At 39.6% G+C, this 27209-nt stretch overlaps 2 protein-coding genes across 17 annotated transcripts in view; one reads left to right on the forward strand and one right to left on the reverse strand.

Moving 5' to 3' along the window:
* TRIM37 (tripartite motif containing 37) overlaps positions 1-27209 on the forward strand; it is a 163197-nt gene that overhangs the window by 122471 nt on the left and 13517 nt on the right. For 2 of the 15 annotated variants that reach the window (XM_081585203.1, XM_081585211.1), the window contains 3 exons: positions 3751-3861; positions 5415-5493; positions 19480-19742. In XM_081585203.1, the coding sequence (XP_081441329.1) occupies positions 3751-3861; positions 5415-5493; positions 19480-19483 (194 nt within the window). In that variant the 3' untranslated portion in view covers positions 19484-19742. Of the gene's footprint in view, positions 1-3723; positions 3862-5414; positions 6212-6587; positions 6671-13062; positions 13217-15470; positions 16364-19479; positions 19743-27209 lie in introns of those variants that run through there. The other 13 variants (XM_081585200.1, XM_081585210.1, XM_081585199.1 and 10 more) reach the window with 11 other exon arrangements.
* The window catches only part of PPM1E (protein phosphatase, Mg2+/Mn2+ dependent 1E), a 205354-nt gene continuing 198461 nt past the window's right edge, over positions 20317-27209 (reverse strand). For both annotated transcript variants that reach the window (XM_081585213.1, XM_081585212.1), the window contains 2 exons: positions 26905-26998; positions 20317-22326 (listed from right to left, as the gene is read on the reverse strand). In XM_081585213.1, coding sequence (XP_081441339.1) covers positions 21266-22326; positions 26905-26998 — 1155 coding nt within the window. In that variant the 3' untranslated portion in view covers positions 20317-21265. The remainder of the gene's footprint in view (positions 22327-26904; positions 26999-27209) is intronic.

A 27209-nucleotide genomic window follows, 5' to 3' on the forward strand; every position in this document is an offset into this window, starting at 1 on the left:
ATTTGTGCTTGGAGTTTCACTGTTCTGTGCTTACTTGCTCAGTCATGTCCAACTCTTTGCGACCCCCTGGACTATGGCCCTCCAGGCTCCTCTGTCCATGGAGATGCTCCAGGCCAGAATACTAGAGTGGGTTGCCATGCCCTCTTCCAGGGAGTCTTCCCAACATAAGTATCAAACCCAGGTCTCCCTCATTGCAGGCGGATTCTTTACCCTTTGAGCCACCAGGAAGGCCCAAGAATACATTGTTGTTGTGTCAGTCACTTAGTCGTGGCCGACTCTGTGAGCCCGTGGACTGTAGCCCCCCAGGCTCCTCTGTCCACGCGATTCTCCAGGGAAGAATACTGGAGTGGGTTGCCATTCCCTTCTCCAGGGGATCTTGCCAACCCAGGGATTGAACCTGGGTCTCCTGCACTGCAGGCCGATTCTGAGCCACTGGGGAAGCCACTGGTTGGTTTTAAGAGTTTTCGGCAGCAGTTCTGTGAAGGGCCACAAGATGGAGGTAGTGCTTCACGCAAGTCGCTGGTTTGGGCTCCAAACAGTCTTGCTCTGATTCGAGAATGTAGATTGGATCCCTGGGACGGGAAGATCCCCTGGAGAAGGAAATGGCAACCCACTCCAGCATTCTTGCCTGGGAAATCCCATGGACAGAGGAGCCTCCTGGGCTGCAGTTCTTGGGATCTCAAAGAGTTGGTCACGACTGAGCGCACACATACTTGACTCTTTAGAGCAGGAAGGTTTTTTCCTTTGCTGAGAAAAGAGATTTCAGAAACATCCAGCCTGTATCTTCAAAATGTTTAAAGGAGAAATAATACTGTACAAACTCTTCTTAAAAACAGATGAAGAAGAATTCACCCGTAAAGCCATCTGGGGCTACAGTTTTCTTTGTTGATAGTTTTTTTAAACTACCAAGTTTCATTTCTTTTAATGTTTAAAATACCGATTCAGGTTATCTATTTTTACCTGAATGAATTTTGGCAGTTTGTGTCTGTCAAAGGATTTGTCCATTTCATCAGTGTTCTTGACTTCATGAACATAAAAGTTTTTTATACTATTCCCTTATTATCCTTTTAATGTCTATAGATTCTGTAGTCATGTTCCCTTGTATTTCTGATATTGCTGATTTTGTTTGCTCTTTTTTTACCTTAGTCTGCCTAAAAGCTTTTGAGTTTTGTTTGTTTTTGCTGTGCAACATGTGGCACGATCTTAGTTATCTGACCAGGGACAGAACCCATGCCCCCTGTAGTTGAAGCGTGGAGTCTTGACCACTGGACCACCAGGGAGGGAACTATTCCCTTTTTATCCTCTTGTTTGTTAACCTCTTTTTTATAATGCTCATTTCATTGTTCTTTAATAATCTAATTAATTTCCTCTTTCACTCTTGCTTAAATTTATCTATTAATAGTTTAATTTTAACAACAATATCTTAGTAATTCTTTAAAAATCTATTTTTTTTCCACATTAAACAGAATTACGTAGTCTCTTTCCTGTTATTTTCTGAAAAATGTGTGTTATTGTCCGTCTATCTGTATACCTGCTGACTCTCACTTTAGGCAGATTGTCTACCTTGTTTGTAAATTTTGATTGGAACATGCCTTTTTGAGACTTTTACTACCCTTTGTAGAAAATTTGAGTATTCTTTTTTTTTTTTTCCCTCCTGTGATAATAATTGTGACCTGGATTGTGGAAGTTTCCTACCACAGAGGTCTTTTAGATGTTTCAAAAGTGTTCATGAGCGTTTTTTAGATCTGCTTCTGTTAGATAATTTCAGCATGATTTCTGTCATCTCAGCATTGATATTTGTTGCTTATCTTTACCTGGTTTTTCATGTGCTGAAATAATTTTGGAATGTATTCTGTACGTTTTCTTAAAAAATAATTTTATTTATTTTATTTTTTGGCTGTGCTGGGTCTTCATTGCTGCGGAGGCTTTTCTCTAGTTTTGGTGAGTGGAGGCCACTCTCTGGTTGTGGTGCATGGGCTTCTCACGGCGGCGGCTTCTCTTTTGAGGAACACAGGCTCTCGGGCCCGTGGGCCTCAGTAGTTGCAGTTCCTGGGCTCTAGAGCACAGGCTCAATAGTTGTGGCACCGGGCTTAGTTGCTCCCAGACCTGTGAGATCTGCCTAGACCAGGGAGGGAACCCGTGTCTCCTGCATTGGCAGGTGGATTCTTTACCACTAGCCACCAGGGAAGCCCCTAAGACATTTTTAATATGATTTTTGTGAGACTCTGGGTGTTCTTTAAATCTATCAGTTTGTTGGTACTTCAGGTTCTTATCTACACCAGTATCTGTGATTACAGAGTCCTCAAGTAGCTACTTCATGCATTCTGTCAAGGTTTTATAACTGCCTTCAATGGAAAAGATGGGGTGGAATGTGTGTGCTTCATCTTACCTAGAATCTTCCTTCCAGAGGATTTTACATTTGCTTTATTCAAAAACACTAGCTCCTGACCAATTTTTATGTTCCTTTCCTAAGATTTGAACTTCAACCTTAAATCCCAAACCTAAATTAGGCACAGTGCCCTTTGTTTGAATTCTGAGGTGAACTGAGTGCAGAAACCAGACAAAATTCCTAACTACTGTCTTCCTGTGACAGTAGACATAATTATTTATTCTTTCAATAAGAGTTATAGTTTTATGCACGGAGCATGTGCAGATTTAGCCTCCATTTCATCTCCCTTTCTGTGGTGGATCCAGTGTTTTTTTTGCCTATCCCCAACAGAAGATTCCCTGGTGACTCAGACGGTAAAGTGTCTGCCTGCAATGCGGGAGACCTGGGTTCAATCCCTGGGTCGGGAAGATCCCCTGGAGAAGGAAATGGCATCTCACTCCAGTATTCTAGCCTGGAGAATCCCATGGGCGGAGAAGCCTCGTAAGCTACAGTCCATGAAGTAGCACTTTCACTGTCAGCAGAGGATTAACGATTTTCTGGGGCGTCCCATTGGTCCAGTGGTTAAGACTCTGCAGGCACACCGCCGGGGTGTGGGTTCCGGGCCGGAGATCCTGCACAGGGCAGTGCCGCCGAAACACCTCACAGCAGGCTCTCTGGGGTGACGTTGTCTACCCCACTATTTTTCCTTATCTTTTTTTCTGCTATACCATGGATTTCCCTTTTTTCTTTTAAATATAGCTGTTCTTTAAAACTTGAAGATTTTATTTTATCTAGCATTTATAAGGGTTTATAGCAGAGAGATTTTTCAGATTTTCTTGATCTCTGTCTTGTTGAACTAGAAAAATTCTATAGAACTTGTCTTTTAAAAATCAGCTTATGCACAAAAACAAAATTGGAGGCCTACGTGGGATAGTAACTCATTTATTGCTCAAATTACTGGAATTTGGTACACACACGTAGGTATAAGTGTAAATGTATATTTGTGTTTATGCATGTTTATATTTGCATATATTTTAGGCTAGAAACTACATTGAATCAGGATTAAAAGAGCTCCTGTTATCTCATGATTATCAAGGGGAAAAAAAACCAGTGTATTTGCTTTGGAAAAGATATTTTCAGTACAACGAAATTAATATTGGCTTTCAATTAAAACTTTTCAGATACTTTGAGAACAAAAATAAACACAGCTCTAAATAACTAAAGAGTTTTGTGTGGTTACTTTTTGTTTTGTTTGCTTGGTATCTTCTATTATCTTGGCATTCAGTGTAAAATACCGTAGGAATCTCAGTTTAGGATAAGGAGACTGCCTTTTTCTTGACGTGGTTTCTTGTCAGACATGTTCTCTCCTTCTTCCCTGCCAGGAATGAGTAGCGACAGTGATATCGAGTGTGACCCCGAGAACGAGGAGCAGGAGGAGCACACCGGCATGGGCGGATTCAGCGACTCTTTCATGGCCCAGCCCCCAGATGAAGGTGCAGCACATGGTGTCGGCTCACAGGCCTTAGTAAAACCTTCGCTGCTGCTGCTGCTGTCACCTTTGCTTCTGTTTCTGCTTCGCTGCTTCTGCTTCTTTTTCTTTGTTAAATTATTGTCATTTGTGAGACAACACGCTGTGGGGTAGACTAAATGATGAGTACTAAAAAATTTGGTAGGCTGTATTTGCCTGGTCAGACACCTGATGATGCATGCTACTTAATGGGTGAAGCTAATGTTGGCAACCTGCTTTGGTACAGAATAGCTTTTACATTTTAAAGAGTTGTTTGGGGGAAAAAAAGCAAAACAGAGAAGAATTTCCAGCAGAAACCGATAGTGGCCTGTAGTGCCTAAGTGTTAGCCAGCCTCCTTGGGAGGTTTCAGATACTTGATTTTCTTTTTTCTTTTCAGAGATAATTGTAGCCTAGTTAATAAAGTAAGCTTTTAAAAGACAGCCTTTTCCAGGGACTTCCCTGGTGGTTCAGTGGTTAAGAATCTGCTTTCCAATGCAGGGGACGCAGGTTCGATCCCTGGTCAGGGCACTAAGATTCCACGTACATCAGGGCAACTAAGCCTGTGTACGACTCAAGAGAAGCCCACAGGCCGTGACCAGAGAAGCCTGTGTGCTGCAGCGAGAACTCTCACAGGCTGCAGTGAAGGCCTCCTGTGCTCCAACTAAGGCCCAGTGCAGCCAAATAAATAAATATTAAAAAAAGACAACCTTTTCTGATTTCTTAGAAATGTGTGCAGATTATAGAATCATTGATTTACCTCTTCCTTCCGAAAAATAAAAAAGTCTTAGGAAAAAAGTGAGAGAAATCCATTGTTACTAGTTTTATTTTAGATGTACAACATAGTGATTTGATACATTGCAAAATGATCACCACGATAAATTTAGTTAACATGCATCACCCATTGTTAGTATTTTATCCAGAGACCTTAACGGTTAATCTGAGCATTCCTCTGTAAGAGCTCCTGGAATGACAACATTGTCAGGCTAATGTTAATTGTCATCTTTAATTTTACATATTTCCCTGATATCCTAGTGTCTTTTCCAATTCAGAGCCAAGTGTTTGATGATTTTTAAGTATTAAGGGACTCTTAGTAATTTTCTCTGCTTCTAAAAGAAGCAGCCAAATTTGAGGCACAGTTATTTTTGAGTGTTGGTGGGTTTTTGTAGTGATGTTTTCATGCTCAGTTTAATTGACTTTGAGATACATTTTATATTTACAAAATCATCCTTCGAGTGTCCATCATCATCCTTCCTTATTCCAGTCTTCAGCTGCTCCCAGGGGACAAAGTCAGGCAATGCCTTTCATCTTCTAATTGTGGGCATCTATTAACACATTTTGTTTTTTTCTCCTTTATTTTCCTTTTGTGTTTGTTTATGCTTGACTCTGATAAAGAATTCTCTAAGAATAGAGATTTGTTTACAACCAGCACATCTTTCTTTATCACTTAAATGACACACTTGCTAAGATCATTTAGAGATATGGGAAAGAAAATACAGGTCTTTAAAAATTGTTAACTGTTTTTTATTGTTTTCTCCTAGATACACATTCCAGTTTTCCTGATGGTGAACAAATAGGCCCTGAAGATCTCAGCTTCAGTACTGATGAAAACAGCGGAAGGTAATTTTCAAATCAAGAGAACTGACTTGCAAGCCACCTTGACCCTGAAATTTGCTGTCATTGGTGCTCAAATTTGTCAACAGTCAGATAATCAGATCTTTTCACCATCTCTACTTGAAATAGTAATTGAGACTTTAGAAAGTAGCACAATTCTAGTATAAAACATTAGTACAAAGGAAAAAATTAAATGTGGGAAGAATTCTGTGTAATGTAATGAAATAACGGTGTAGCCTCAATTAATTTAGTAAATTAGTGTATTCATAAAAGGCAGTTTGTCTGCTCCAACAGAAGGGCAGTTAACTGCCAGGAAATGTACCTAGAGACAGTGCATGCACTTAGTAAACTGCTCAGCGTCGGTGCTCTCCTGTCTTGGCTGGATACTCGGTTCTGTTGAAATGACTGCCTTTATAGTTTGGGTTTTAATTACAGTTTCTAGTTTCATTAGTGCCTATAGATCAGTGAGCAGAAAGAGCACTTATGTGTACATTCTGCCCTGAAGACACTTTATGTGAATAACTGAAGTAACACTAGACTGAACCTCCTCTTGGGAATATGTTGGCTGACTGAGGTTAATTTTTTCTTTTCTTATTTGTTCAAGCAGGCACACTGATTAATGGCACATACGCTTTCTTTTGGGTGACTTTTACAAATGCAGTTTTAAATGAATTAAGTTAATGTGGATTGGTTATGTTCTTGGTCACATAAACACATATAAGAACATTCGAAATTATTTCACTTTTTTCCTGCTTCTTACCAAACAACTACAGAGCAACAAGTATTTTAAAACTCTGTTTTTTCCTTTGTTTTCATTAGCTGGACATTGATTTCAGTGTCAGTACATTTAAAGATTCCTACATATTATACATGAAAGTGTGCTATAACGTTTACTTTTATACTCAGAATTAGTCCAAAATTATTGCCAAACTTTACCATTGTGCTCCTGCATTTATTTTTGAGCTGCTATACCATTTGTGAAAAGTACACTGAAAGCTGACTAAGAGACTATTGAGAAAGCATGAGTATATATACATTTGAGAGGCATCTCATCTGCTTATTTTTTACTTAATGAATATTGTTCCCTTTTCCATGTCTAGTGTCTTGCCGAACGCTGTGATTCATGGCTTGCTTTTGTTCAAAACAGTTTGCACTTTTTGTTAATAAAATGAACTTGAGAAAATATTATGTCTCTGCAGTTTATTAAAACTGGGACAGGAAGCCCTCTTTTTCCTATTCCTATTGCCTGTGTATAATAGATGCTTTTGAGCTGTTATTAGATGCATAGGGAAGTTAGAAGACTTATTTATAATCTCCATAATGTATGTGGTTACTTTTCCTCCTTAAATTAGTTGGAAATATTTTAAGTAGTATAATCATATGAGAAAAATTTAGCATTTGCTTACTGCCATGATAGCATTGATGTGCTGTTATATAGTTATTAAGTAGCTTATTGTGCAATGATCTAAAATATTACTAATAAGTTCTTCACATTTCATTTTCTGTTAGCTAGAGATGTATTTGTGTTGAGTACATTTTGATGAGATCATATTTTAAATCCAGCTTTGTCTTATTTCTACACTACATGGTAATGCGTAAAACTGTTATGTAAGAACTTTGTCCTATTTAGTGTTGAGAGCAAGTCATTGTAAGAATTGGTATTGTAGGGTTTCTTTTTTTTTAAGTGAGTCTTATCAGAATTCATAAACACACTCTACTTTGAAACTCACTGTTGCCTAGCTGTTTCTTGACCTGTATTTGATATAGAACTGAGTGCTTTTCCATGTACCTTTGTAAGTTCTTATTTTCAAAATATGGAAAACTACATGTGGTTAAGAATTAAGAGAAACCTGAGAATAGACTGTTCATTTGGGGAAATTTTAAGAGCTTTTAGCACTAGTGATTTAATCATGAGATTCTCTTAGGTCATTACTCTATATGGTAGCATCGTGAGGTATCCTTTTTTCCTTGGTTAGGGGGAGGTATCCAGTTTTGTTTGTTTTCAAATTGTAAATGTTCTTAACCTTTACTCTTATTTTTCATGACCTTAAAGTGGATTCCCCAGAATGGCATGATGATATGTGAATCACAGAACATTTGGATCTTGAATATTTCGGGGCTTTGCTTATGCTCTCAGGTTACATATAAAAGCATTGAGGGGTGCTGCCCTTGTTTCATACAAATTGAGAACTGGTTTAGATCCTTGTACATTGGTAGAGTTTGAGTTTACTACGTCAGCAAGACTATTTTTGTTGTTATAGCTATAGGAAGTTTTGAAAGTATTTTTTATGCATGACAAAAATTTTGTAGGGAAAATTACTTGAATTTAATTGGTATATTATCTTCTTGTGTATTTTAGAAACCCAAGCCATTTGTACCATGTTCTGATTCCATATTAATAGTAAACTCTATACCTTGAAAAGCTTAAAAAGTAAGCTTTTAAAGAAATGATTTGTAACTGCCCTCCTGGCATGAAATTCTCTATTTTTATAATTAAAGTTGACAGAGGATTTCATGGGAAACAAAAACAAAAACCAACAAACTTGTAGGTGTCTAAAGGATGTACTCAAAAACAGTTCTCCTGTGATGAAGAAGATCATGTCATGTCTGTTTTGTTGGTTACAGCTCACCTCCAGTATTGTTTGTGAATTAAAAAATAGTAAGAAATATGTAGCATGTATGAATTCATACCATCCATTGAAGAAAACTTCTGGGGCATAAATTAACAAGTGTCTGTCTGGCATTTCCTCTAGGGGTCGACAAACTTCCAGCCTTGAGCCAAATCCCTACCGCTATCTGTTGTAAATGAAGTTTTGTTGGAACATAGTCACATCCATTCATTTACAGATTGTCCACAGATGCTTTTGCCCTGCAAAGACCGAGTTGAGTAGCTGCTTAAGCAACCTAATGGCCCTTGAGCCTAAAATATTTACACTCTTACCCTTTGCAGATAAAATTTGCCAGGTTCTACTTTGTCATTGATATTAATAGGAGGTTCGCGTTGAGGGAGGTAGATTTGAGAAAAGGCATGATTTTTAACTCAAAAAGATCAAACACTTGATTAGTTGTTTTGTGCTTAGTTTTTGTGATATGGGGGCGTTGGGCATCTGCTGTCTGATTCATTCTGGGATCCTGATAAGACTGAAAGACCTAAAGATTTCCTCAAAAAATGTAAGGACCTATTAGCTTTCAGTAGTGGGATCTTTGGAGAAAACAGCTCCTTGCCCAGTTTCCAGCCGTGTCACCTACCAAGTCTGCACCCGATTCTGCAGTGCTGCCGGGAGCCCTCATGCTTCCATCTTCCTTGAGGTCATCTAATGCCAGCCTCGCCTCTGCTAGAATTTAGGTAGCAGTGAGGGAGGGAAGAGGCACAGAAGAAGGTATCAGTCCTTTTTCCCCTCTCCCCATTGGTGGTTCATGATCTAGTCTGCAAGAGCTCTGATGCAAAAGAGCTTCCCCCATCCTTCCACTTTTGACTGTCATCACCCACAGTCTCCGAATTTCCAGTCAGTCGCTCTACTTGTCCTGCTCTCTGGCACTTTCTATTCCTTAACAGAATCCCAACTTAAAAAAATTTTTTTTCCTCCTTTTGTTGAAAGGCATAGTTTTTCTTGGTTTCATCATTTAGTTTGGTTTTTTTTTTTCGTATTTATTTCTTGGGTTGCGTCAGGCCTTAGTTGTGGCACATGGGGTCTTCATTGCAACATGAGGGGTCTTCAGTTGCTGCATGTGACCTCTTAGTTGTTGCACGCAGGATTTAGTTCCCCGACCAGGGATTGAACCTGGGCCCTCTGCACTGGGAGCGCAGTCTTAGCCACTGGGCTACCAGGGAAGTCCCGTCATTTGGTATTTTAATCTCAAGTTTGGTCCTGGAAAATTGTCCAGAAGAGTATTTTCTCCTAGACTTAAAGATGAAGAGTGATGCATGCATTGTGCCCAAGCATATTGTTTCTGTACAACTTGGACCGACTGTGTCATTGAATCTGTAAGTAACCTTTGAGGTAGATGAACTGTGTATCGTGCCCATTTGGCAGAGAAATAGGAGATTCAGGGAGGTTGTTCAGCACTACTGGCAGGGATGCAGTGAGGTACTGGTTGAGTACTTTTCCAAGTTTGTCACAGTTAGGCCAATCCAGCATTTTGATACCTAATAATTAAAAACCTAAATATTGTCCTTTTTTAAAAAACTTTTTGAGATAATGTTAGATTTATAATAGAGGTGCAGAAATATTGAGAGCGTTCCTGTACACTCAGCTTCTCTTTTTAAAAAATATTAGTTCATTTTAATTGGAGGCTAATTACTTTACAGTATTGTAGTGGTTTTTGCCATACATTGACATGAATCAGCCAAGGGTGTACATGTGTCCCCCCTTCCTGAACCCCCCTCCCACCTCCCTTCCCATCTCATCCCTCAGGGTGATCCCAGTGCACTGGCTTTGAGTACCCTGTTTCATGCATCGAACCTGGACTGGTGATCTAACTTTACACTGAAAGCAACTAGAAAAAGAAGAAATGAAGAACCCCAGGGTTAGTAGAAGGAAAGAAATCATAAAAATTAGGGCAGAAATAAAAAGAAACAGAGGCGACTACAGCAAAAATCAACAAAACTAAAAGCTGGTTCTTAGAGAAGATAAATAGACAAACCATTAGCCAGACTCATCAAGAAAAAAAGGGAGAAGAATCAACAAAATTAGAAATGAAAGTGGAGAAATCACAACAGACCACACATAAAGTCATCAAAGACTACTGTCAGCAACTATATGACAATAAAATGGACAACTTGAAAGAAATGGATGAATTCTTAGAAAAGTATAACCTTTCAAAACCAAAACAGGTTCTCTTTTTGTGAACAGAGTACACAACCATAGAAGAGTGACCAAAACGAAGGCATCAGTCTTATTTACAAACTAGTAACCAATCTACTGACAGATTTTGTTCATATTTGACCAGTTACTTCACTCACGTCCTTTTTCCCTTCCAGGAGTCCACGTTGCATTGAGTTGTCATGTCTTAGTATCCCCCAGTTCAGGCTCTTTCCTCAGTCTTCCCTTGTCTTTGATGACCTTGACATTTTTGAAGTGGACCGATTATCTTTAAGTGTTCCTTATTTACTTATGGCTCCACTGGGCCTTTGTAGCAGGGGCCGCTCTCTCATTGTGGTGCTTGGGCTTCTCACTGCAGGGGCTTCTCTTGCGTGGTGCACTGGCTCAGTGCTTGCTGCCCTGCAGCATGTGGATTCATCCCGGACCAGGGAGTGAACCCGTGTCCCTGGTATTGGCAGGCAGATTCTTAACCACTGGACCACCAGGAAAACCTCCAGATATTTCATAGTGTTCTTCTGCTTGGGCTCATCTGGTATTTTTTCCTCTTAAGTTGAAATTATGCATTCTGAGAAGGCTTCTGCAGAGGTGATAGGCCTGCCTCAGTGCATTGTGTCAGGGGCTGTATGATGCAGATACTTACTATTGGTATTGTTAACTTAATTACCTGGTTAAGGTGGTATCTGCCAGGATTCCCCACTATTTACTATTTTTCCCTTTGAATTACTAAATATTTAGGGTGAATACTCTAAGGATATGCAAATATTCTGTTTCTGCTTAAACTCGAGCACCCACCAGTGGATCTTGCCTACAGCCATTATTACTGCAGTGTTCTTCTGGTAGTTTTCTATTCCCCTAATTTATTTGACATTTATCATTAGAATTCTGTTTGACAAGTTGTCCTTTCTTCTCCCTTTAGTTTATTCACTTGTCTATATCTGTGTGGACTCATGGATATTTATTTTATTCTTTTGAGTTATGATCCAGTATTGTCATTGTTTTACAGTTCAGTTTTCTAGTTTTGGCTGTTCAAAGCTGTTTCAGCTTGGCTCCTTTACTCTTTTGATCTTGATCTTGTATCCTCCTCCCTCCTTCCCTTTCCATCCTTCCTCTCAACAAGATGCTCCAGGCTCATCTTGAATTTTCCTTGCCTTTTGGAGGGACAGTGATACTTAGAAACATAGATTTGGGTGCTAATTTGCTCACTGTTACTAGAGTGTTGTTGGGTAGAATAGGAAACATACTCCTTCTAAAGCATATATTTGAATGTATCATGTATATATATGTAAATAACATGTTTAAGGAGAAAAACCATGAGTCACGTCAAAGCACTTTTCCAAAGTTATTTAGATCCAGTTTAGATCCTGAACTGTGACACAATGGCTGTACAGGATCATAACTCAAAGAACAAAATAAATATCCATGAGTCCACACAGATATACATCAACAGCTGAATAAACTAAATGGAGAAGAAAGACAACTTGTCAAACAGAATTCTAATAATAAATGTTCATCTCCAAATGCGAGACAGAATAAGAGACACAGATGCATAGAACAATTTTATGGACTCTGAGGGAGAAGGTGAGGGTGGGACGTTCTGGGAGAATAGCATTGAAATATGTATATTATCATATGTGAAACAGAACACCATTCCATGTTCGATGCATGAGACAAGGGCTCAGGGCCGGGGCAATGGGATGACCCAGAGGGATGGGATGGGGAGGGAGGTGGGTGGGGGGTCCAGGAAGGGGAACACATGTAAACCCATGGCTGATTCATGTCAATGTATGGCAAAAACTATTACAATATTGTAAAGTAATTAGCCCCCAACTAAAATAAATAAATTTATAAAAAAAAATAAAATAAATGTCAAAGAAATCAGGGGAATCTAATCCTAATACATTGGTTCCTTTCTCTCCTGTTTTCTTCAGGGTGATTGATTCATTTGTAATACAGTTAGATTCATCTGTTATAGTCTATATTCTGTCCTCCCCCACATCCTATCCTAGTTGATTTTAAAATTTACATACATTAAAATTCAATCTTTGTGGTATAGACATTGTTTGGAAAACAGTTCAGTCACCCCCTAAATTCCCCTGTGCTGGCTCTTTGTGGGTAGATTCCCCCTTCCACCCCCTTACCCTTGGCAACTGTGTTTTCAGTTTTCCCTTTTCCAGAGTGTCATATGAATAGAATCACACAATATGTAACCTTTCACTTAGCAAAATGCTAAGTTTCATCTATGTTGTTGTGTGAATGAGAACTTTATTCCTTTTTAACTGCTGAGTAGTATTTCACTGTATGGATATATGCAATTTATTCATTTATCCATTGTAGGACATTTGGATTTTTCCTAGTTTAGAGTGATTATGAACTTTACAAACATTTGTGTGTAGATTTTGCATGAACATAAGTTGTCTGTCTCTAGGACAGGGTTGCTTTGGAGTGGGATATGTAATAAAGAATTTGGCCTTTGTCCCTAGTTCCTGGGATATAGCCTCTTAAGTCCCTGGAATTTCCTGAGTGATTATAGAGTGTTTGTTGTTACTTATGGTGAATTCTGGTAGCTTATGTTCATGAGATAACTCAAGATAGGGACTGGCCGTGCCAGAAAGACTAACAACCATGTGACTAGAGGATTGGGCCTCTCTGAGTCACATAATATTAGCCTGAATAGTTCAGCCTTATTGCCAGTGAGTTAGTCATGCTTACATAATGAAACCACAGTGCTCAGCTGCACTTCCCTTGTTGGCAGGACTCTTCATACATGGATGTTTTGGGAGGGTGACAGCTCCTGATCACAAGAAAGCTTCACGTCAGGACCCTCTTCCACCTCACCCTGTGTGTTTATCCTTTTGCCTGGTTCTGATTGGTATCCTTTTGCTATAATAAAACTGGAATTGTAAGTATTTTCCTGGGGTTTATGAGTTATTCTAGTGAATTGTCAAAGCGAGAGGAAGGATAGTGGGGGCCCTAAACTTGGTGTTTGAAGTGAGAGCAGTCTTGTGGAGGACTTTGCCCTTAACCAGTGAAGTTTGGCCTAACCCCAGAGAACTCATTGCACTGAGTCATGTAGTAGGTTTCTGCTTTATAAGAAAAGTGCCAAACTTCCAGAAGGCACTGCCATTGCATTCCCACCAGCAACATATGAGGGTTTCCACTTATGCATATGTTAGGCTGATATAGTTCCACAGCTCTTATTTGTTCTGTTCTGGATTTAATTTGCTTTCATTTTTCCTTTATTCTTTTTCTTCTCTTGTGTTTCAGTTAGGTTTTTTTTACGTGTTTTGTTTCCTCTATGGCCAATCACTACATTTTCATTCTTTTTTATTTAATATTTATTTTAAAAATTTATTTGGCTGCATTGGGTCTCAGCTGCAGCCCAGGCTTCTCTAGTTGTGGTGCAGGGGCTCTCTATTAGTGGCGGGTGATGGGGAGCTCAGAGCATGCCAGCTCAGTAGTTGCAGCACTTGGGTTTAGTTGCCCCATAGCATGTGGGGTCTTAGTTCTCCCACCAGGGATCTAATCCACCAGGGATGCCCTGCATTGGAAGGTGGATCCTTAACCACTGAACCACCAGGGAAATCCCATCAGTTAGGGTAATTTTTATTGGCTTATCTTTAAATTTACTTATTCTCTTTTCAGCAGTGGTAGATCTATTGATTAGGCAGTCAAAGACATCCATCATCTTTGCTACAGTATTTTTAATTTCTGGCATTTGTTTATTATAGTTTCTCTTTGCTGAAACCACCATATGATCTTGCATATTTGCCCATTATTTCCACAGCAGACGACCCAAGTGTATGTGCATGCTCAGTCGTCTCCAGCTCTTTGTGACCCCACGGCCTGTAGCCCAGCAGGCTCCTCTGTTCATTGAATTTTCCAGGCAACAATACTGGAGTGGGTTGCCATTTCCTCCTCCAGGGGATCTTCTGCATTGGCAGGCAGATTCTTTCCAATGCGCCACCTGGGAAGCCATAGTTATTTTAATTTCCATCAGTTCCAAAATCCTTGTCAAATCAGTCTGAAGTTATTAAGGAGAGTTCCCTGTGCATATAATAGATCCTTATTAGTTATCAATTTTATATATTTCGGTGTGTATGTGTATCAGTCCCAATCTCCCAATTTATCTTGTAAGTTTGTTTTCTACATCTGTGACTATTTTTGTATTAAATTCGTTTGTACCATTTTTTTAGATTCCACGTATAAGCGATGTATTTGTCTTCCTCTTTTACTCAGTATGACGATCTCTAGATCCATTCATGTTGCTGCAGATGGCATTATTTGTTCTTTTTATGGCTGAGTAATATTCCATTATATACATGTACCACATCTTCTTTATCCACTCCTTTGTCAGTGGACATTTAGGTTGTTTTCATGTCCTGGTTATTGTAAATAGTGCTGCAGTGAGCATTGGGGTGTGCTGTATGTTTTCAAATTATGTTTTTCTCCAGATATGTGCCCAGGAGTGAGATAGCTACATCATAATGGTAGTTCTCTATTTAGTTTTTTAAGGAACTTCCATACTGTTCTCCACAATGGTTGTACCAATTTACACTCCCACCAACAGTGACTCAAATTACAACGGCTCAAGCTCAATAGGCTCAAATTACAGAGGTCCCCCGGGAGGCCCCGGGAGGCGAGGCCACCTGGAGAGAACCTGGGAGAGGCAGTTCCCCTGCCAGCACCCACCACCCTGGTTACTTCACTCATAAGAATACATTTTTTCTTGTTTTCAGATGCCTCTGTATTTTGTTGAATGCAACACATTTTGTGTAGAACAGTAGATGGTTTGGTGAATGGTTTTTATGCCTAAAAATGGGCAGGCCTGCTTAGATCTATCTGTACCACAAGAGTTTGAATTAATCTGGTTAGGAGTTGTGTTTGGTTTGAGGTTCATCACTGCTACGATTAACCTTAGTGGCTTTGAGTTCTAGAGCAGTACATTGCTCTGGTAATCCACTCCCCGTCAGAAATGCAGTGTCTCTTCTGACCCTGAATTTTGTACTGTGCCCCCGAACTAAGTCTCTGCAGACTTTTGTTGCTCTGCTGTCCTCCCAGAACTGCTCTGTTATTTGAAGCTTGCTGCGTGTGGGTAGGGACTGGCATTCTTGGATTAAGGTGCAGCGTTACTTACCGTGTATTGATTCAATTCCTCCACAGCTGTTTACAGGCCTGGTGGTCCTTCTCCTCCCCAGGAGGAGGATTTTGCTCCTGTTCCCTTGCATCGGCGTCAGTGACTCATCACAGGTGCCCTCGGGGGGCAGCGTCTGTGGCCCTTTCCTTCCACAGAACGAGGCTTGTGTAGGCGAGATGGGGAAGGGTGATGGGCTCCCGGGCCCTCCACATCCGACTGCTGGACCTGCCCCGCACCGGACCTTTGGAGCTCTGCCCAGGCTTTTCTGTCAGTCCTGGTAGAGTCTGCAAGAGAGGGCGGACTCCACTCATTTCCGCAGCTCCCAGGACGGCCCCCCGTCCTGCCAGCCCACACTCTGCCTGTATCGTTCATGACTCTCTTGCCTAACTGCTGTCTTCCAGTGTTGGCTTACTGAGCTGCCCTGCTGTAAACCACTGCTGAGGGCTCTGCTTGCCCAGAGGCGCCAGCCCCTCTTTAAACTTGGGCCAGTTGCAACCTCAGCTCCGATGAATGTGAAAAAAGTCATAATTTGAACTTAATCTGGCTTTTATTTTGAAGGGTGGAAGCAGTATTCCCTTTAGCTCTACATTTTAGAATTGGGAGCTGGAAGTACCGTGGTTCTTATATATTTTTTAATTAAAAACATAATTAATTTCAGATTCATGATTCAGAAAGTAATGGGCCATTTTTAGTTTTCTATCCAAAAATATTTTTAATTGTAAAAGTAATAAGATTATAAAAAATCTAGGAAATAGAAAACTGAAGCCATGTGCTGCTGCTTCAGAAAGAAATGTTCCTTTTGAACCTAGAATACTAATAGGGGATTTTTTTCAAGTATAAATAATACTTACCAAAATATTGCTTTTCTTTCATTCCCCGCTGTAGCAAACTCTTGCAAATAAGATTCTTTCAGACCTTCATTTTTTTCTCAATTCTTGTTTCTTTGAGTTCATATAAAATCACACTAAGTACTGAATGAATTTAAGTGATTAGGAGTTAAAGGTTGAAATTAATTTTCTAGGACTTAATGGTGCTAAAAGGTAGGTACGAATGCAGTGTACTGACTGCATTAGGACGACGGCATTGTCCTTTCTATCTCCTTTCTATCTCTGTCCTCTGGACAGACTTTCAACCACAATTCACCTGATTATTTCCTTTCTTCCAGTTTGAATCTAAAAGGGGAAAGACCAAGGGAGAGGGAAGAACTCTGGCTGGATGCAGAGTTTGAAGAATAAAGTAACTGGGAGATTTGAAGAGTCAGCACTTAGCCATTGGCAGGTCCTGTTCCTCATTCATCTATTTTAGGACATTGTCCTTTCTATCTCCTTTCTATCTCTGTCCTCTGGACAGACTTTCAACCACAATTCACCTGATTATTTCCTTTCTTCCAGTTTGAATCTAAAAGGGGAAAGACCAAGGGAGAGGGAAGAACTCTGGCTGGATGCAGAGTTTGAAGAATAAAGTAACTGGGAGATTTGAAGAGTCAGCACTTAGCCATTGGCAGGTCCTGTTCCTCATTCATCTCTTTTAGGATGAACCCCCAACATTAAACTGATGGGGAAAATGTGTGTAAGATGAGAAAGATCTCTTCTGGTTTTTCTGGGGAGGGACTAACAATTGTAGCAGCACTTAGCAAACTTTTTTCAATGTCCCCACTTTAAAGTTTAGAAAACCGCCACCTCAGGATTTTATTTTCAGTTCTGAGAAAATCAACTTAAATCCTAGAACTAAGTAACCTTCCTTTGAACAAAGACAGATGACCAGTGTTTTTAAATCGCTGGGTTTTATTAAGATATTGGTAAAATTTCAACATACTTCTTACCTGAATGAACAGTTTTAGATAAAATATGAAGGATCACTCATGATTACAACTGAACTCAAAAGTGAGCTGTAGAGAAGGTTTACAAATTGATAAATTTGCTTGGTAAGAAATGATTCACTTCACTTGCTTGACTCCATAGAGAATTCTTTGCAGAGAAATATCATGAACAAGAGAACAAAGCCTGTCTCTCACCAAAGAGCACCTGGAGTAAGAGTTAGCAATGATGTATCTATAGATTATTTAATACATCAAAGTCTATTAGAGTATTTTCCTTTTCCAGAACAACTGCTGTGTCAGTCTGGAGTTCCCTATCTTATTTCATATTTTCTAATTAGTACAATAAATAGTCTACATTAGAAGATAAAATGCTGCTAGAGGAAGTAACAGTTTTTTTCAACACAGTACCATTTGTCTCAAAATAGTCATAATACTGGCAGTACTTTGTTTTGGGGGGAAAAAATTTAAGTTATTCACAGGTCAGAAGGGAACAGTGGGTACTTGTCCTTTAACATCATGTGATTTTTAAAAGGCGAAAAAAAAGTATGTTCTTTCTTTAGCTAATTGACAATCCAAAGAGTAATTCTCCTAAACTGTAGGGTCAAAACTGTAGTATTCCTTTTTATGGTCTTGCTTCCATGAGAATGATAACTGAGTGAACAAATTATGTTTAAACATTAAAATAATAATTTAGATCACTTTCTCACAAAGCCTCAGCAAGCCTTTGCTGGGGAAGGAAGTACCTGAACCACAGCAGTTTTATCTGTAAACACTTAACTTCTTTATGCATCATTTCATCTGCCCTTCAGATGTTGCTTTTCTTACTGGCACAGTGTTCCAACAAAGGAGTGCTGTTGTCATGAAGATGCAGTGACACTATAGCAGCACGTTGACAGTTGACAGTGTACCACTATAAATGTGGTCAGAATCAAACTCAGGATTGACACTGACATTGTTGACATTGTCCTTGGTAAAGGTGTTACTTTCGAGGATCCTCCTAGTTAAATGCAATAGTAACTTTATATTAATTCAAGGACAATGGATGGCACTTCTAGGTAAAGAAAAGATATATACATGTATTTCCACCCTCCTTTTCAGTACAGACCTAAACGGGATTAACAGCCCCATTGTTGGGTGCTGTAATGTTGCTTAACCTTAGATCTCTCTTGAAAGTCCACATCCAGAAAGTGAACAAAGGAAATTAGGGACCGATTCCCTTTGAAACTCACAGTGAATGTACAAGGAGTTCGTGTGACTTCAGTCAGTGACTTGAAGTCTGTTTCCCTAACCAGTACTACACTTTCTTTTTAATATTTGTTTTACTATTTCCTATTCTAACGAAACTTCAGCAAGCAAACAAGTTGATGCAGATCATGTTAAATCGTAAAAGGGATACTGCCACTCTTAAGGATTGGGGGTAGATCTTCTCCACCTTCACTAAATTACACAATGAATAGAAGTACAAAACACATAATTCACAGACTATATACCTCAGCATTAACAGTTAATATATATTATATACTTTTATATCTGTCTAATATTTTTACAATCACCAGATACACCATCATTAAATACAAGTTACAGAAATGTGTTGATACCATTAGTTAGAGGGGTACTTATTGCTTACATCAGCAAGCAGCAAATAAGGGCACAGGATTTGAACTGAAGGGAACTACTTTCTATCACCAGTGGCATTAAGATATAACACTGCATTTCACAAAGCACTGCTTTTTATCTAGTTTATAGACAGACCCAAGAGCAGCATATGTCAGACCAATAACCACTACTTTAATATGTATTATAGAATTTTAAAGGACTTACCTTACAAGTGGTACCTAACTACTCTATAAATATGCATGTTGTGAACAAATGAATAGTTGCTAATTTGTACATTATTGGCTTATAACGTGACCACACTAGAACTACTTTTATTTTCTAGAGGGCTACTGGTATGAGAAATGGAGTTAACACTGCTTATGTAGTTACACCTACAAAATTCAGACCCTTAAAGATGCCTGTTACTCCGTTTCATCCAACCATTTTTCCCACTGAAGAAAACCTATCACTTGTACCTTCTTTCACCTTCTTTATTCTGATCAAAATCGTTAGCAATAGACAACTATAGAAGAATCTTTTAAAAAAATTTTTAACTTGGTTAAGTGCTTTGGACTATTATATATACCAATGTTCTGCTGCCTGTTTTCTTGTTTCCCTAGATAATTTGATTTGAAACTGACACTGCACCTGATGGGTTGTTAGGCTTCAGAAAATGACAGATGTGAGTGAGGTCCATGGATGGGGGTAAAGCATCGGGATGGTGAAAAGACTCTGGTACTATGGTTGGATTCATGTGTACTCCCCCCTTTTCAGCCATGTGTCACAAAGACTTGAGAAAAGAAGAAATGACTTCAAAAAAGAAAAATACTGAAAATCTCTACTTACATCCAAATTTTAAAAAATAAAATCTGTAGATTAACAATCTGTTGCTGAAGTGAATCTTTTATTTATTTGCTATAGCTACCCTGGCACCCCAAAATATGCTACAGTCCTCTGTTTTTAAAATCCAGGAATCAGTCCTCCATTCTGAGTCTGGGGAACATAAAGTAGTTGTGTTGTGCTATGTGACCCTTTCTCAGCAGGAGCATTCAGTGAGTCGGTGGCTCCACGCTTGACTGGGAGAGGGCAGAATGTCCTGTGGAGACATTTCATTATTCTCAGAACCACGCTGCTGCACTGAATTAACCTGATTATTAGTTTATTTGCTGCCTCTAGTTGCAGATATGGTTCCTACTTGAAACTGCAGAAATGGCAAAAAGCAGACAATATCAAAATATCAAATGTAAATAAATATTCGAATGAGCAACACAGTCCTGTCTCTCTGGTCTGAAGCTGCAGGACTCAAATTTACAACTAAACAGACCTCAGCTGCAGTCATCTGCATTCTCCTTTGCACTTGGCCTCTGGGCTCACTTTAGGCAGTTACTTTTAGCCTCTTCCATACCAATTATTTCATTCCCTCAGGGGAAACAATTTTAGAGAAGTTAAAACTAGTATTTTCATTCTCCAAAACCACTTTTTATTTTATTGTAGTATATGCCTTTACTGTCTGTGAACTTTAAAAAAAAGAAAAAAGGCAGAAAAAATAGAAATACTATTTGATTTTCTTTTAAAATGGCAACTTGATTCTAGTATATTTGTACCTGAAATCATCTCCATTAAACAAGTTTTTATTCCTGAGATGAAGGTACAGTGAAAGACACATTAGCATCATAGGTTAAAACCAATTGACAGCTGTCTTCTAAAAAACAATTCCATCAAAAGCACCATAACAGGTTATGAAACTCCCAAATAGCTACAGCCCTAGGAAATACTTAATTCAAAAAATTTTCATTGTTGGTCTTTTTATGTTACAGGAAAAAAATTAGTGAATCTGTTTGACTATATACCACCTCACAAGTCTGAGAATATGACATTTTTTACACTAGTTTTCTACTTTCATTTTTTCCAGTTAAAACCCATATGGCTTTTAGTCTTTTACCTACCAAAAAAAGGGGAGAGGTTTTCCCTCATAGTCCCCAGTCTTTTGAGGAACATGCCTCAACTAGATCTAATTCTGCATTAAGTTTTCCAGAGATATATTAGGCACATCAGACCGAATTTCACCTGCATCAAGATTTCAGCACTATATATCCTGACTGAAATAACTTAACTCGCAAGCCTCCACTAGTGACGTGACGGGGTCTTGGGGGTGTATGTAGGTATAGAGACACATCACAGGGACCAGTGGTATAATTTTGCTAGTGAAACCGCCAATACTGTTTTTTTATTAGATTGAAAACACTGTATTGAGTTTCCTAGAGATCTATTTACATTAAAGAGTTGAGCCATCCATGGCTCATTATAATGAAGCACACATATTTCAGAAATATCTACCTTGTTTCTACTCTGATAGTGGTATCTTTATTGGGGGAGAGCTAGCTAGCCTACTTTAGAGAGAAAGGATTATATTTTAAAGCTCCAGGGAAGATCTGGGTATGGAGTGTCGTTACTCTTTTTGAGCTTCCTCATCATGTTTTCACTGTATCCTTTCCAGCTATTTTGCCTCCATGACAGAGAACTTCTTAACATCCTATTTCTCTTCCCATTTCGAATAAGTGAGGACAGGCTAGTGCCTATTTTGTGGGAAGGCTCTTGAGCAGAGAGAAAAGAATAAAACTTTGGATTAAACCTGAATCCATGCCGCCTCTTTGAGTAGTGGTAGTATAAATGAGACAACCTAGAAGCTCTCTTTCCCAGGAACTTGAACTGTTCATTTTTCAGCCTAGAACAAACAGGAGGCAAGCTCTCCATGCTGCATACCTGCTGCCCTGATGAACCCACATTAAAAGAAGAGAGAAACTCTCCAGCACCACTCCATTCAGGCAATGATGATGGAACTGGTTTTTTCTCCATTATTAGCTCATTAATAGGATTTGCTCTCTTTGGTGCACCAGGAGCAAACATCTCAACTGGTGGCAAAAACTGGGCACCATGAGGCTTGCTTGTTTCTATTTGTGTGAGATCTAGGTAGCCTGGGTCTTCCAGCACGTTGATTTGGGACCCTGGGCTCAGGCTAGTTCTATCAGTGAAAGAATCCACACGCCCCTCATAGCCTAGATCGGCAGGTGCTGAGCACTGGTGCTGAGGCCAAGGGCGTTTGCACTCTCCGTGATTCTCCTTATCATCCCCACCATCTTCTTGCCCTCCTTGAAAAGAGTTCTCTGTCCAATCTGATTCCTCACTAACATTTACAGCTTTGTTCATGTCCCTCAGGAAAACCACAATAACAGTGATGTTATCACTTGACCCCGCATCACGAGCTGATGCCACTAACTTGTGGGCAACCATGCTGCTGTCTCCATTATTCTCCTTCAAGTGGTCGGACACGACTTTCACTGCCTCGTCAGGGTTCACGGTGTCGTAGAAGCCATCGCAGGCCAGAATGAGGTAGTCTTCAGTTCCATCCAGAACAGTAGAGGCAGAATCTGCATCCCCACAGATATATGGCTTATGTTCAGCATCTCCTGCGGGAATTAGAAAATAGGTCATTATGGTTTATCTTGCAGGTCAGAATGTTTGTGGCCAGCTCTAATGTCCTGAGCAGAGAAGGGCCCTCTTGAGGGAACAGTATTAGCAAAGACACAGAGGCAACTGGTAGGGAGTAATTTGTAGTTGAATATTTGGTACAGCAACAGTTTGGAGAACTCGGGCCCAACTAAGCTAGGTTTCTGTCACCAGATTACTGCGGTAACGGATCATCTGCGATGCATTTTAGAACTTCCAAGTCCAGAGCACTTCCAGATCCCTTGTTTATTCCTTTAGTACTTGGGGAGAGCCTCAGCAAACAGGTCCTTTGCCTGTTGGGTAACCAAATCACATCACTACAAGGGATACTCATTGGCTTCTTTACATGAAAAACATGGAGTACTGAGCAATAGTTCCTAGATTAGGGTATCATAATTTGTTGGTAGTTTTTTGTTGTTGTTGTTTGTTTGTTTACAAAGTGCTTTATCATTCTTAAAGTAGTAGCATATACCTTAGTGGTCAAGGATGCAAGCAGCAGAGTCAGGATGCCTGGATCCAGGTCATAGCACTTTAAAGACTCTCTTCAGTTACTATCCTCTTTATTGCACTAAAACTGAACTTTCTGACTAGGGGAAGATAAAATGAAGATAAGCATACTTACTTAAATGATGTGGCCATATTGTCACTGTTTGTGGTATCTGTTATAGGTTCTCTCTTACCCTAGTAAAGTTCTCTCCAATATTTCACATCTCTGTTTAATCTTCAGATAGGCCCAGAAAGCTCAATAGGAACATTACAGATAACTCTGTTAGAACCACTGTGGGCCACATGCCCTATCCAGCAGACCACACAATGGGATACCCTAAACAACAGATAACTTAATATTTAATCACCTGGGTTAGTTTATCTGCAAGGTAAGAAGCTAGTCTTTTTCATACAGTAGCAAGACCCATCTTTCTCAAGTATGGTGTTGATCTTGTCAACTTTAGTTCTATACTAGGAAGTCTCCTAGTAACCTGTTAAAGCTAATTAAAGCTTCCAATCATGGGGATTCAGTGTCCTCCACCAACCCACTTTACTAAGTGTCCCCATCCCCTACTCCACCTGACTGTATTATTATCATCATTATTTTATGAATTCCAGCTCTAAAAATAAATGTGATCTGAGTCATACTGTTCCCAAAAATCTTGTTTTAGTGCTTCAATTAAAAGGCTACTGCAACTGTTAGTTTGGAACAGAACATACAAAGATTTGCACAAGAGAAACTGCTGCCAGAATTCTGGCTTTTCACCTGCTCTACTGTTAGATGTCGAATTCATGACATTTCGCCTCCAAATTTGGTAGGAGGGCATGATTATCCATTTCATGGTAGAAATGGCACCATCCTTTTGTCTTCTACCTCCTCCCTCCATATGCTAGAAAACATAGCATGGCTCTGGTCAAGTGTGGATCATAAATCCAAAGGGCTCATGGGGAGAAACTGTTGAAATGAGTTTTATTTTTAAAGTATTAGTGTCATGTATTTTCTGAGAAGAGTTGAACTCTGCTCAGGAGTCCTTTTTCTTGTCTTTATTTAGCTCCCTGTTTTACTCCATGAGCTTTCCAAATCTCTCTTACATTCTTCAACTCTTTCCAATTAAGTTATTGGATTTTGGTAGATGGCCTAATTTCCTACTTCGAAGAAAATTAAGTTTACCAGGCCTGAATTCCCTCAATTCCTCCTCCTAACTTAAAAAACAATCTTTAGCAATTTACCTATAGTGAAGTTGCTCAGTCATGTCCAACTCTTTGCAACCCCATGGACTGTAGTCTACCAGGCTCCTCTCTGTCCATGGGATTTTCCAGGCAGGAATACTGGACTGGGTTGCCATTTGCTTCTCCAGGAGATCTTCCCAACTTAGGGATTAGAACCTGGGCCTCCCACATTGTAGGCAGACACTTTACCGTCTGAGCCACCAGGGAAGTCCACAACCATTTTCTGTTTTCAAAATTCTGTGACTTTTTTTAACTCACATCTCACTTGACCTCTGTAGCATTTGACCCTGTTGGCTACATACTCCTAGAAAAACCTCCTTCCCAAGCATCTGATACCCTGTGTCGGTGTCTGTTCCTGATCTTCTTTACTGGCTCCTTCACTTAGTAGCAACCCCCCCCCCCCACCAAAAAAAGAAAAAATAATACCACCCCAAATCATTGTATGCTAAGACTGTGCCAGACAGGGTTCTAAGTGTGTGTGTGTGTGTGTATTATACCATTTAATACAAAAACAGTGAGTTAGGTACTATTACTATTCCTGCTTTACAAAGGAACAAACAGATGTAGAGAAGTTCAGTCAAGTTCCCTAGGCCCACAGCTGGTAAAGTGGCAGAGCCAAGACGCAAACCCAGAGAGCATGACTTCATGCTCTTCTACCGTAAGGAGTGAGTCTCATCCTTGGTCTCTCTTCACACTGCATAGTCCTTGGCAATGTCATCCATTCCTGTGGTTTCAACTACTGTATATATATATATACACATATATATCTATATAATCACTTCACAGGTTGCTAATATTATTTCCAAAATGGGATGAATTCCCAAATCTCTATTTCCAACTCACAACTCGGCTAAGCTCCAGATCTGTATTTCCAACTGCATATAAATTACCTCTTCCAAGATGTCCCACAGGCACCTAGAATACAAATATGTCCAAAATGAACTCATTATCTGTCCTCCTCCCCCCCCACACCCCAGCTGCTGCTGCTTTATTACCAACATTTTATCATCTTCTCAGTGACACAAGTCAGAAACCTAGAAGTTAACTTTCCTCTTTCCCCCCAAGAACTGTCATTTCTGTCTCATCAATTTATACCCTCTTCTGTATTCCTTTTTTTTTAGCTGTCCATATTTCTGAATCATCTCTCATCTAGGTTTTTCACCCTAGTTCATCTTCCATTATCATTACAAATATTTATAAACACAAACCTGACCACGTGGGCCCTCAACTTATTCACCCAGCAAAGTCTAGACACTGAGGCTGGCATTCAAGCCCCTTCACACTCTGGTGCCAACACTTGTCTCTTCCCACTCGCACCCTCTGCTCCAGCCTCCTGCGCCTGTCACTGTTCCTGAAACAGGACGCGCGCTCTGAGACGTCCGTGTGTTTGCACTCCTCTTTCCTGGGTGTCCTTCTCTAGCTTCTGTCCTCCAGTCCACCTCAGAAGTCACTTCCTCTCTGAAGTCAGCCCTGTTTTCTCTTAGACTGTCACTTATTCAAGGATGTTGCTTTCCCCCTTGTGTCATATTTTTAGAAGCAAGAAATGACAAGGATCCTCTAGTAAAGTTGCTTCTGTAACAAGCATTAAAGTTACCTCGCAATACTCTGACAAAGACAGTAAGATCAAGAGAAGAGGTCTTTGGAGTTGTCAAAAATAATTCTGTATGAGGCTGTGTTTTAGAAATCAGAAATTTCCCCCTTTTGGCCTTATTCCAGATTTCCTAATAACTCCCTTGGTCTAAGGTGAAGCCAACTCTCAATTTTTCAAGGGGTATTTGCAGAATCTTTGAGCTTCCTCTTTCCTCTCTCAGCCTTCTGCTGCTCACATTTGGGCCACTTCACAGCTTGCCAGCACCTTCCCGGAGAGTGGGAGGGAAATCACATCAGTGGTGAAGTGGAATCAGTCCTTTGAGGTTTTATTAATGTTCTGGAATTTTTTGGTAATGATAAGCAAAATCTGGGGCTCAGACATCAACTCCATTTATCCATGTTATCCTATGTTAAATCACTTCATTTCTCTAGGAGGCAGTGACCGAGAACTGTAGCATATGTGCATACACGCATATTACCCATAGAGACACACACATTGATCTGTTCTTTAAAAAAAAGGAACAAAAAAACAAAGTGAAGCTAAGCCATGAAACCCAACGCATCAGACCCAGGTGCAAAAGGGAAACAGAAACAGTACTATAGCCCAGTTCTTTGACCTACACCCTTGCATTTTGTCCAATCAACTTAGCTCTGTACTCTCTAAATCTTAAAGAGTTTCATCGACTTTATCCTTCTTTTAAAGAATTTAGGTTCCAGGGAAGTAGACTCTCTGAAACCCCACGGTAATCTAACAACTACATTACACACAGAGTAGAATTAGTTTTCTAATTTTAATATAGTAAAAATTATTTTCACCCCAAAAGCATGTTGTTTGTGTCATTTTAGAATTCAATGAAAAAATGAAAGATATAAGCAAGATAAACTAAAGGGGCTTCCATTTTCTGGAAAATGCTGATTTAAGCTACATTTGACCCAAAATGGAATGGAAAATGAGGATCACTGGGTTTTAAGCAGATTTGTATTCCAGAGATTAAAGGCTTCCCTTAAAAAAAAAGAAACTAGTAAGTTCTGCATCTCTTAATATAGTTCCCTTTTAAAAATGGAATTTATATAAATGTGTAGGTTAAATAATTAAAAGAGGCATTAGACAATAACAAGCACTCTGAAAATCTAAGTTATTATCTCAGGTTCCCGTGTATCAGATTAATATTAAGAACAGTGTTCTGGAAGAGGACAGTTTGGAGAAAAAAGAATTAATTGGTTTTTCCTACCAATAGCTCTGGAGACAGACAGACTTCCATTCACCCTCCAGGCACCAAACCAGACTACACAACCTCCAAGGGCCTCAATCCGCTGCTTCTCATCCTGCACAGCAATGCAATAGAAAGAAGCAAATAATTGGATTCAAGATTTATTCAGCTACCTTAACAGTAAACAACAGATATAATATTCACTGGCTTCCCGGAAAGGGTTCTCTTTACTCTTCCTTTGAAAGGTGGGCTTGGTTGCTGAGATAATGGTGATAATTAAAATAATAACTGAAAAGTAATAACTAGAAAACTGCCTGTGGCATGTG

This window comes from Giraffa tippelskirchi, chromosome 3, assembly GCF_054371585.1.
Source record: "Giraffa tippelskirchi isolate mGirTip1 chromosome 3, T2T-mGirTip1v1.2.pri, whole genome shotgun sequence".
Lineage (NCBI taxonomy): Eukaryota > Metazoa > Chordata > Mammalia > Artiodactyla > Giraffidae > Giraffa > Giraffa tippelskirchi.